General features: G+C 48.9%; 1 protein-coding gene and 1 pseudogene across 1 annotated transcript; one reads left to right on the top strand and one right to left on the bottom strand.

Annotated features, from left to right (window-relative positions):
• The first annotated feature begins 3986 nt into the window (after positions 1–3986).
• On the top strand, positions 3987–5030 carry GPR148 (G protein-coupled receptor 148). The gene has a single exon (XM_037522080.1). The coding sequence runs from the start codon at positions 3987–3989 to the stop codon at positions 5028–5030; it is 1044 nt and encodes a 347-aa protein (XP_037377977.1).
• A 2219-nt stretch (positions 5031–7249) lies between these two features.
• Positions 7250–9206, bottom strand: LOC119255085 (beta-enolase-like; annotated as a pseudogene).
• Between the last annotated feature and the right edge of the window lie 2975 nt (positions 9207–12181).

The following is a 12181-nucleotide window of genomic DNA, read 5'->3' as shown; positions in this document are numbered from 1 at the left end:
CCCCTCCCCCCCATAGTGTGTCTCTGGTTTTTAGTTGCTTGTTGATCAAGAAGATGTGGTAGATATACACCATGGAGTATTACTCAGCATTCAAAAAAGATAAACTCATGCCATTTGCAGCAACATGGGTGGCGCTGGAAGGGATCATGCTCAGCGAAATAAGCCAAAAAGAAAAAGAAAAGTACTGGATGGTCTCACTCGTAGCAGGAATCTAGAAAACCTAAATAAGGGACCAGGAAAAAGACTAATTATAATAAAGAAAAAATCATAGGTTGTGTCTTAACCCCTTGCACACCAGGGGGGGGCCAGCGGAGGGTTTTATTTAGCAAAACATCTGTATGCTGATGCTGCGGTGGTGATGCGGTGCTGCTGGTCCAGGGGGGAGGGGAGGGTGGTGGCGGCCATGAGCCCGGACAGAGCACAGACAAGGCAGGAGCGGCGCTGGCGGGGTGCCGGCAGCGGCCGCGAGGAGCGTGTGCTGGCTGGGATTCGCATGGAGACAGCGGTGGAGGTGAGACCCCAAGGCCGCGGCTGGGAAGGCAGCGGCAGGAGGACCCCCCGCACCCGGGGGAGTGGAGGTGGGAGCACCACGGGGCTGCGAGCCAGGCCGCCCGCGCTGCCCCTGACTTGCCGTGTGACCTTGGGAAAACGCACTGCCCTCCGACGCCCCTCAATTTCCACGTCCTGGGAAGAGGTCGAAGATCAGAGGAGTGTGCAGACGTGCCTGGCGCCCGGTGCTGCGACGCTCACTTCCCTTGTCCTCCTGACACGTGCACACCGCCAAGGAGGGGGTGGAGAGTCCCTCTGCCACGCACTGCCCCCGCCTGGGCAGGCCGCGCGGCCGGTTGCTGAGGGACATGGCATTGCTGCCGGGAGACCAGGAAGCCTGCGTTAGCTGATCCTGCCGGCCTGCAGCCCTGGCTGTCCGCTGCGGTGAGAGCAGCTGCAGGAGGTGACTGTCAGGGTGTCTGCTCCCCGCACCCCGACACAACGCCCCACCCTGAGCTTCTTTCTGCGGCAAGTGAGTAATCCCGTCCCACTGCCAGCTCTGGGGGGTGCCGATGGCGACCTGGTGAGTGTGGGGAAAGCTGGTGCTTACCTGAGCCTCTGGCAGTGTGCCTGAGCCTTGCCTTCTTCTCCCTGGATTCAGTCTCCCGCAGAGAAGCTTCCCTGTCACCTCACGGAGCAGTGTGCCGTGTGCTGTTCCCGAGAGGCCGTGTGCCTGGTGCCTGTGTGCGCCGGGTGCTCCCCCCAGCTGTGGGCTGCCTCTCCCCGGCGGGCAGGTTGTGGGGGCCTGCCCGATGACAGCCTGGATGTGTTTGCATCAAGCCCTTTTACAACTTCAGTTTATCTCCTGCTTGCAGGAGGCTCCTTCTGACTGATCCTTGGACGGGGCCCTCCCAGCATCTAGAGGTTTTTGAAGTGCCCCAAACTGGGCAATTTTATTTCCAAAGTGACATGCACCTTCGCCACCCTGTACTGCCCGCCTGTCTGGTGTCGGCACACAGGCGCTTATGTGGCACCTGCAGAGCCCACAGGCAGGGCCCTGCTGACCCATGATGCCTGCAGAGATGACAGGCGACAGAGAGCGAGGCTGTGAGGTGGCCACACAGGAAGGGCCGGTGCAAAGTCATCCCCACTGTGTCCATTACCTCTGCTCTCCAGGCGGGCGGACCTGGGGAGCCCCGTGTCCATGCTACCTGCCCTGTGCCAGGAGGGCAGCGTGGGGGGGTAGCCCCGGTCAGGAGAGACCGAACAGCGCAGAGAGGATGTGTCCTCTGCAAGTCATGCAATACTTCCCAGCAGTGAGGCTTTTTATTGGCCTCAGCAGCTCATTGGTCACAAGTCTCTCCCTTTCTGTCTCCCCGGAGCTGCTGCTCGTCTCCGGCTGTGAGAAACACTGCCTCCCGCCGCGTCTTCACCCTCCTCTTCCCGGGATCTGCATTCACAGCCAGACATCCGTGGGCCCTGTCTCGGGCCTTTCCTCTGGGCGGGCCCCAGGAGTGGCCTGGCCTCTCGCTCTTGTCTCTCTGGGTACCGGGTGCCCCTCAGAGCACTTGTCCAGGGAAGGGTTCTGCCCCTCTCCCAGTCTAAGGCAGGTGGAGGCATGAGGGGTGGCCCGGGGCACAGGCGGAGAGGACAAGGAGGGGGCAGGCTCTGGCACTGCAGTCCTTCTGGAGGACCAAGATGTGCTTTCTCAGGTCCATCCTTGGGGTCTTCCCCGCGTTCCGTGGCCAGGAGGCAGGCAGTGTGCCTCTCCCTGCGGAAGCCGCGCTGACCCTTGGGGAGGGCGTGGTCCTGGGTGCGGGGACGTGAGGCTGAGCCTCTGCAGTGCGGGGCCTGTGCTTACTCGAAGAGAGGACCTCGTGCTCCAGAAGGGCCTTGGCGGTGAGAACAAGCTGGCATCCGCCTCCTGGGTCACGGCGCCAGCTGTCCTAGCTCTTCCGGGGAGGGCCCTGGGCACCCGCTGGCCTCGCAGTGTCCTGCCCCTTCACCTGCACCTAAGTGTGTGGGGGCGGAGGCTCCACCAGTGGGGCACACTTAGGGAAGAGGACAGCTGCTGGGCATCAGCGTCTGGGTGGCCACCGCAGCTGCTACCGGTGCACTGTCCTCATGGGCCCAGGACGAGCCCGGGAGGCCCAAGGACAGGACAGTTAGGACAGGAGACAAAGCCAGGTTTCCTCTGGAGTCTGCGATGCAGCTGAGAGAGCGGAGGCAAGCAACGGGTGAGCTCCCAGGCCATCAGAGGGCCGTGGCGAGGTACAACGTCACTGCTGGCTTGGTTCAGCTGATCTTCCTGCTGCGAAGTTAGGTTTCTTGTGGCTTCAAATCTGAAACCCCTGCAGCTTTCTGGTCCTAGGCACATCCTGCCTGTGCTTGGGGAAGCACCTGCGGGCCTGGGGCACTCTGGGGGTGGGGGTGGGGGAAGGCACGTGCAGGCAGCGTGGCACGTGGAGCTGCTGGCACAGCTCGTGCCCTGGCACACGGCTCAGGGGACAGTGGAAGGCTCTCGACAGGGCTGTGCACAGTGAGAGCTGACATGTCTCGGGCCCTGAACTCTGTACATATCCCTGGATTGTTGTGACATTTCCATGAGGGTCGCACGGGCCACATTCAAGGTTTGCAGCTAACAGGGCGGATATGGAGAGGTGAGCACCGTTGCCCAAGGCCACACAGCTAGAGCTCAGGAGAGGAAGCCTGTTCCCCTGAGCCAGACTCCCAGCCCAGCAGCTTCTCCCGGGCCCAGTCAACTGCCCCTCGCTGTCCACATGCCTGAACAGCCCAAGAGGTCCGGCTCCCGCAAGCCTACCACCCTGTCTCTCCTCACCTTCTGTTCCCGGCTGACCTCCACACAGGGCCCCACCCCAGGCCACTGAGCGCCCCCCATGTGGAACCTTGTGCAGAACAAGCATGAAACACACACACACACCCTCACACACTCACACGCACACATACAGGACATCCTTGGCATGGGGCTGTCCCCAGAACTGTGAAAAAAGAGTGTGAGAAGACCAGACCCTCCCAGGCTGGCCCCATTTTCTGAACCCCAACATTATGTAAAGTCCCAGTCGGAGGCCAGGCAGGGCCACAGCCCATGGCCCTAGTCCCTAGACAGTTACTCCTCCCCTTGCAGGAGAGATTGACTCCTAACTCCCAGTTACGAGTACCCCCTGTTGCTTCCTGTGAGCCAGCACCCAGCTGGGCAGACACGTCTCCAGAGGTCAGTGGCCAGCACACAGCCGCAGTGGGCTGATTGTTTGAATGCCCTTGCACATGTGCAGCCAGGACGACTGTTCAGGTGCAGGGAGCCGCTGGTCAGCAGCATTTGCACTGTTATTTTTGTTTCTGTTAAACAGCCCTTCCTGATAGCTATCCACACCGGCATCTCTGAACGGAGCCTGGTCATCAGGACCTGCAGGGAGATTATGCCCTCTATGTGCAGGACTGACCACCTGTGACAAAGTCTGCTGCTCCCACCAGGAGGTATGAGTGGTCAGTTGGCTCCTGGCCCCCTGAGCACAGCTGCCTGGCCAGCTTCTAACCAGCTCATCAGCAGTTCCCCCGGCATGCCCCCTGCAGCCAGCAATGTCTCCCTGAGCCTTAGGGTCCCCAGCGTGCCCATCTCTGTGCTGCGCTGGCTCTTTCTTCCCTCAGGCCTGCTGGCTGCAGCCACACTGGCTTTGAGCCCCCTGCTGCTGGTGACCATCCTGCGGACCCACAGGCTGCGCCAAGTGCCCCACTACCTGCTGCTGGCCAACATTCTGCTCTCGGATCTGGCCTACATCGCCTTCCACATGCTCATCTCCTCCAGCAGCCTGGGCGGCTGGGCGCTGGGCCGTATTGCCTGCGGTATTCTCAGAGACGCCGCCATGGCCACGTACAACAGCACCATCCTGTCCCTCACTGCCACTGTGCTGCACACCTACCTGGCGGTGGCTCATCCTCTGCGCTACCTCTCCTATATGTCCTTCGAGGCTGCCCGGAAGACTGTGGCCCTCATCTGGCTGGTGGCCTGCCTCTTCCCCACGTTTCTCATTTGGCTCAGCAAGCGGCAGGATGCCAGTTTGGAGGAGCAAGGGGCCTCGTGCATCCTGCTGCTGAGACCGGGCACTCAGCAAGGTGGAGGCCCCCTGGTCACTGTCACCCACAGCTGCATCTTGTGCCTTCTCTTTCTGTGTATCGCTCTCATTACCTACTGCTTCTGGAGGATTTATGCAGAAGCCAGGATCTCAGGTATCTGGATACAGGGCTATTCCAGGGCAAGAGGCACTCTGTTCATCCACACAGCATTGATTATATTGTATGTTAGTCCAGTGATGGTGTTTTCCCTGGACATCATGTTGACCAAGTACCAACACATTGGTGCCAGAACTCACATGTGGCTCGTGGCAGTCAACTGTGAGGTGCTTATGATGCTCCCGCGGGCCGTACTCCCGTACATGTACACCCTCCGTTACAGGCAGCTACTGGGGACAGTCCAGGGCCACTTTTCATTTAGGAGGCACAGTGACATCTTCACCATCTTTTAGAATTACAGACCTCACTGTCCAGCAAACTGAAGGTAAAGGTTACATGTTAGATGCATCAGCATTTAATTACGACCAATCTCTTAGACTACAAAATATAATTGTGGATCAGGACCTCAGCTGATGGTGTTCAATATTTCAACAACTCTTAAGCTCTCTTTTAGGGAAACTGAAACCCTACTTGAATGGAAACACGTAAAGGTGACTCAGCAGAACTCTAAAGAGCACCGAGGAGGTGTCAGTGCTGACACCCAGAACCCACATGTTACTGAAAGTAGAAACCTGGGAAGTAAGCAAGCAGATCGGCTGAGTTGGGATTACTCTCCTCCATTTGGGAAATTACTCAGGATGTGGGAGGGAGGAGGGCAAATCTAGGACCTACCTGTGGTAAGGAACAATACATTTATAAAGCTGGAACCCCAAGATATTATGGCCTAATAATGATAAGAAATAACCACTAAGAGAATGGCAAGGAGACTTGCTTGCCTTGATATTGGTTTTAGGCAGGAAAAGATTTTTCTTGAGAATTCTTAAGTGGAAGTCAGTTTTCAGATCAGATTTAAACTATTTAATGTTCAAAAATTCCCACTCTGTTTGATATGGTTTTCCTGGAAGAGCTGAACTTCACCCCAGGCCTCACAGAATTTCCACAGAAAAAGATTTAGAAAGAAAATAAGTAGTACTTAAATCAAAATTCCCAAACTGCACAGGGGAATTAGGAGCCATGAATGAGAATGAAACAGACTAACATACGTGGTAACATATGTCAGCCCCTTGAACTATCAGACACTTGGTTCACATGAAGGCATTGTCATGAAAATATGGTGGGAACAATGCATATCCAAGCAGATTTAGAAAAGAATCAAACAGAACTTGTGGAAATAAAAATATGTAATAATTAGAATTATAAAACATAGGTTAGATTTAATATAATGTATTAAACACAACTGGAGAGACATTTTGCATACAGGAAGACAGTTTAAAATTTATTATCTGAAATTCAGTTTAGAGGAACAAAGTGATGAATATAAAATATAAAAGAGTTTAAGAGATACTGAGGTTAGAATAGAAAAGATTAACATACATCTAATTTGGGAATATGACAGAGAAAATGTGGAAAAGAAACATTTGACAAGATAATAGCAAATAATTTTTAGAATTATTGAAAGACATCAAACTTCAGATCCAAGAAGTCCAACCACTTACAAACAAGATAAATTACAAATAACCTACCCAAAGCACATCATGTGACACTGAGGAAACCAAGTTCAAAGATAAGAATTTGAAACCTGCAGAGGTAGGAAACAAAAGTACAGCAATAAAACTGACAGCCGACTTCTCAGAAAATAGTGAAAGCCTGCAGAGGGTGAAATAGTATTGTCAATGTGACGAGAGAAAATAACTGCTGAACTGGAATTCTATGTACAGAAAATGATGTTCCCTGCGAACAAAATGAAGACCATTATAGCACAAAACCCAGAAAGGAATGTTTCTAAAAATACACATTAAAGTAATTTTTAAGAAGGTGTTCTGGCCAGAGGAAAATTATTCCAGATGGAAGGTTTGGGATGCGTGAAGAAACGGTGAGAAATGAACATTGAAAACTTTGCACATAAATCTGAACAATCATGATCTAGTTAAGAATGTAAAATCAATGAAAATGTCTAAATTGGGGAATTAGAAAAAAAGATAAAAAGTATTGTGAAAAATAGCATATGAGTTAGGAAGGTGTAATTGCGCTTGAATATCCTGAAGTTCTAACAGTGTTCAAAGGCAGTCAGATTGTTAATCTTTGTTAAGCAAGTGCCTGAGGAAACCACTAACATACTAGACAAAGAGAGGATAGCTTTCTAAATACTCCTCTAGGGAACAAATGAAATGAGTAAGATAAAAAACTAAACCACCCAAAATAAGGCAAGATAGGAAACAGTACATAGAAATATCAGGGCAAATAGCAAGTATGATAAAATCTAAACAAACTTAACTATACTAATGCAATAAATTTAAATGGACTAAAGTTTTATGATGGGAAGACAAATATTATCAGTTTTCTTTTCAAGCACATAGTTATTATTTATAAGATATAACCTGAAGCAAACAACAAGGAATGGCTGGAAGTAAAAAGACAAAAAACCAATATTCATTACACGTAAGTTAATAAAAAAAACAATGTAGTTTGGTTTTTTTGGTGGTTTTTGATTTTTCCTGTAGGGTCCAGCTTCTCAGTTAGCCATTGGGTTGCAGAATTTGTATCCAGCAAAGACAGCTTTGTCCCTGGGAGCCTCCTCGATCCTGACAGTTTGGTTATATTTGGCAAGATGCTCTGAATGGCAGAGGGCACCCGTCTGGCTCTTTCCCATGCAGAGGCCAGTGGTGAATATGTCCTCAGTCTCCCCAGATCAGGGACTCCATCACCCCCCAGCCTTTGGACTGAGCCAGTTTGCAGGCCTGGATGCATTAGGTCATGAGCCAAACTGGTGACCCTTTAGCGGCTGGCGGCAGCAAGCCTTCCCAATGGTCTGGACAGTCCCCTTGGGGCTGGTGACTGTGATGTCTTCCCACACAATCTGGATGTGGACTCCTGAAAGGAATGAGATCCGGGTGGCCCAGTCTTCCTAGTCAAAGGGGTGCTCAGTGGAGACCAGAGGATAGTTCTTCATGAATCCCTTGTACCACTCTCCCCAGAGGTGTGCTCTGTGTGTGTGTGTGTGTGGGGGGTCATCAGGTGACTTAAAGTCAGGACTGCACTTCCCATAAAGAAATCAGAAGCTGCCACATCCACACCAATTGCCACTTTATCTGGGTAACCAGCCACGCTGGCAGTTGTAGGACCTCAGTATTCTCCAGGGAGCTGGGTGTGAAGCCTCCCTCATTATCCACACTGGGCATCCTTACCCTATTTGGCCTTGAGGACTCCCTCGAGGTGGTGGTAGACCTTGGCACCCATGTGCATGGCTTCTTTGAAAACTGGCCTCCACAGGCAGAATCATGAACCACTGCATAGCCAGCTAGTTTACCACATGGGAGTCTGCATTGATTGCATTGAGGACTGGGTTAGAGTTCCCTGAAAGATGTGTGATGTATCTGCAGCAGGGGACCCCATTCTTGGCTGCTCCAGCCCTGCACACAGCCAGGGACACACCAAGGATGGCACTAGCCCCAAATGTGACTTACTCTTTGTCCCATCCAGCTCAATCATAAATTTGTCAGCTTTTTCTTGATCTACAATACTTAGTTTCTCTTCCAGTGGAGCAGGGCCTAGTCTTGTTGATGTGTTCCACAGTTTGCAGGACTCCTTTCTCCAGCTAGTGAGATTTGTCTCCAGCTCTTAGTTCCAGAGCATTGTAGATACCCATGGAAACTCTGTGACAGGGTCATCCCCAGGAAAAGGGGAGGTTCCAGGTTGCCTGCCCCATCCAAGGAAGGGGTAGCTGAGCAGGGAGGAGAGAGAAGCTGACAAAGATTGAAGAGGGAAGGAACAGGATGGAGCCAGAAGGATGCCTGGAGGAGGCACATGGAGCCGGAAGACATGTTAAGAAGCTGCACTTGCTTCTTGGTCCTGGACTGGTTGAAACAGATGTGGGTGAGAGACCCATGGGGAGTGACAATGGCAGCTTTTATCTTGATTTTGATATTATTCTTTTCCTTCCAGACTTGTCTGACTGTTTCTGACCCTTTTCTATGTGTCTCCGCCAGAAGGTGCCTTAGACCTGTGGCAGGCTTTTGGGCCTCAGTTTTCCTGCTTTGACCAACCCTGTTTAGTTGGACACTTACTCACAAGAGGATGGGTAACTTTGGGTGCTTGATTTGAAAATTATATTCAAACTATATACGATAGTATGTATTGTATACTAGTATATACATGTATACTAGCATGTATATAGTATACTATTGTATACTATAATAGTATATACTACAACTATATACAATTAGATGCACACTAATTGTATTGAAGCTTCTTTCCATTAAAGTTTTGTCTTGATGTGGTGGATGGCAGAACCTATTTAGAGCTGGCAGGTTTGGGGGCTCTGGGGTGCCCCTCTCCCCGCCTTGTAACAGTTCCACTGAACACGCCTGCTCAGAAACTGCTCAGAAGTTGGTGTGCAGGTCCACCTTCACCTTGGGGTTGCCCCTGGAGCTCAGGATTTCCTGGGCAAAGCTTTTCTGCATGGCCATGGCTCTGATGTCCTTGCTGGGGATTTGGGTGAGCTGTTAGTCCCGGTGGCAACTGGGACAATATCCAACAAAGTTGAGTTTAAAGCAAAAACATTACCAGAATAAAGAGGTCACTACATAATGATATAAGGTCCAATATACCAGGAAGATAGAAAATTAACACACACAATAACATTTGTGATTGTTAATATTCATATAAAGATTGAACATTGACAAAATTCATAGAGCAAACATTGACAAAATTAGAAAGAATATTAACAAATCAACCCTCATAAAGAAGATTTTTAAGATAGCTCCCCTTAATTGATAGATCAGGCAGACATAATTAGTAAGGATATTGAGTTTGAGCAAAAACTATGGACAAATTTAAAATAAGGCACTCAACAATTGGAGAATACATAGTATATTTAAGCATGCCTGGCATTATCAAGGAAATTGACTGCATGCTACCCTTTAAAGAAACATTTAAGTAAATTTCAAAGTATTAATTCCTAGACAGGCTGTAGTATCTGAGTCTATGCAATTAAATTGGAAATAAATAACAAACATAATCAATATATGCTTGGAAACTGGAAAACTGTAATTTGAAGTAACTCCTAGATTAGAGACTAATAATTAATAAAGGAAATTAGAAAATATTGGGAATTGAATGATAACTATCCAAATTTATGTTATGCCAGCAGAATTTAGAAGAAAATCTATACTCACACATGCTCAATGCAAAAGGAAAAAGAGTCAAAATGAATGAGCAAGGATCAGGATTAAGAAATTGAAGAAAGGGCAGCATTTATGTATCAGGTGGAGATCGCAGTACCTCACGGGGACACTGCAGATGTGCCTAAGCAAAGGACTCTGAAGGGGATTGTCCTGGATTACCTGGCTGACCTTTGCTGTCACGAAGTTCCTTGTAGGGAAAGAGGGAGACAGGAGAGTGAGAGAAGGAGATGTGATGAAGGAAGCAAGTTCAGAGAAAGGGATAGATTGGGAGATGTTATGCTACTGGTTTTGAAAATGGAGAAGGAGCCCCCAGCTAAGCAATGTGGTAGCCTCTAGAAGGCAGAAAGGACAATGTAACAGACTCTCCCCTGGGGTATCCAGAAGGGAACACAGCCTTGCCAACATCTTAGTAGATTTTATTCTACTAAGAGCCATTTTTTACTTTCTGCAGTTTCTCATAACTGTAAAATAATAAATTTATAGTTTTGATCACTAAAATTTCAGTAATTTGTTCAAATGATAAGAAAATACAGTAAGTTTGGTTTGGATGGCTCTTCTCTGTTCTGCATAGAGTCACATCTACCACAGATTATCCTGGGGAAGTCACATGGCTGTGGGAGTTTCCAAGAGAGCAGAAGTGCTGTGGTACAGTGTTATTTGTACTTCAGACTCTTGGACAAAGAAGGCACCACCATTCATGGATGAAAACAGCAGATCCTACCTCTTGGTGAGAGAAGCTCCATCCAAAGCACATTGCAAGGAAGTTAATATTAAGGCTGTTGTAACAATTTTCAACCACTTTAGAAAACAACAAGGTTGAAAACGACATGATGATGTAACAATTATATATCAAGATTTAGTCCCTAGAAAAACACTTGCGCAGGCACTCCATGTTCATAGCAGCACTCTTGTCAAAGGAAAACACCCAAGTGGTCAGCAATAAAAGAATGGGTAAATGCATTATAAAACAGTCATACAATGGAATAGTATACAGCACTGAGAAATTAACAAACAGCTGTATATTTCAACATGGATGAATCTTATAAGCATATTGTTGTTAGAAAAAAAACAAGTCACAGAAGAATACATGCTTTCCATTTTCATTAGTATAAAATGTGGAAGATTCAACAACATGAAGTTCAGTGATACATGCTTACATGGGGAAAGTACAAAAGAATGTGTGATTGACCCGAAGTTCTGTAAAATGGTTATTTATGTGTGGGACGAAGGGATTGTGATTGGGGAGAACAGAGGGGTTCTAAACCATAGTTAATATGTTTTATAAGCAGTGTGGTGGTCCACACTGTTATATTTAAAATTGCATGAAGGTTATATATATCTATAGTTAATATGTGGTGTGTTGCCAATAAAAGAATAAGTAAAATATGTGAACTACAGCTTCTCCTTTTTCATCCTCCACCCTCCCCACCTCCCTTTGCAAATAAACAGGTTGGGACCTACAGTGGTGAGGAACGGGCCCAAGCTTGCACAACTTGACTGTATTGAGGGCTAGACTTCTGGCTTTCCAGCCCTTGACCAGGAAACTTGCTGGTTTGAGAGGATCAACAGCTAACTTTTGTCTGTGTAGTGGTGCTGAGCTTGAGTCCCAGGCACATTTCTCTTCCAGCCTGGTCAAGGGATTCAGCATGTCTTGGGCAACTATTATTGGTCCCGAGGTGGAAATGTACCCAAATTGTTCACCAATGGCAGCAAATTCTTAGACAGTGGACAAATCTCCCATCCATTACTGCAATGGCCCCTGGAAAGCCATCTGTATACAGTAGGATAACAGAGTTCTGAGCTCCCTTGATATGTTTCTGGATGTGGAACATCCATATAGTGTTTTCCCCTCTCAACAGGGGGTCTCGCTAGTTTGACACGTGACCCAGCCTTGCCCCATGAGCTGTCCTCCTCCCCGACACTGTGTGAGAATCAGGAGCCAGTGATAGCAGCAGCTGAGTCAAGAAGAGCATTTGGCTGCAACATCAACTTCCTGGGCAGTAAAGACTGTGTTCCGTGGTGCAGGCCTCAGCCCTACCTGGCCAGTGTCAGGGCTGGTACTGTTACAGGGCAACCATGACATAAAATGGGTTGCCTGACTGTGGGTCCTCACCCCCGCACTTAAATGGGACTTAAACTACTGGCACACACAAAAGGTTAATCAAAGGTTTATTTACAAGAAAAGCAGAAATGAGGAAATGAATAACTCAGGGAGAAAAAGAGGGAGATAAACTTGTAAATGTGTCCCACTGATCTGGAAA

The sequence above is a fragment of the Talpa occidentalis genome, unplaced genomic scaffold, assembly GCF_014898055.3.
Source record: "Talpa occidentalis isolate TD23 unplaced genomic scaffold, MPIMG_talOcc4v2.1 talOcc4.3, whole genome shotgun sequence".
Taxonomy (NCBI): domain Eukaryota; kingdom Metazoa; phylum Chordata; class Mammalia; order Eulipotyphla; family Talpidae; genus Talpa; species Talpa occidentalis.
Note: the sequence above shows the minus strand (reverse complement) of the source record. Positions and strands in the feature narration are given on the sequence as shown.

Excerpts from the sequence above, each read along its gene's own strand:
- GPR148 (XM_037522080.1), top strand. The coding sequence starts at position 3,987 with ATGAGTGGTCAGTTGGCTCCTGGCCCCCTGAGCACAGCTGCCTGGCCA.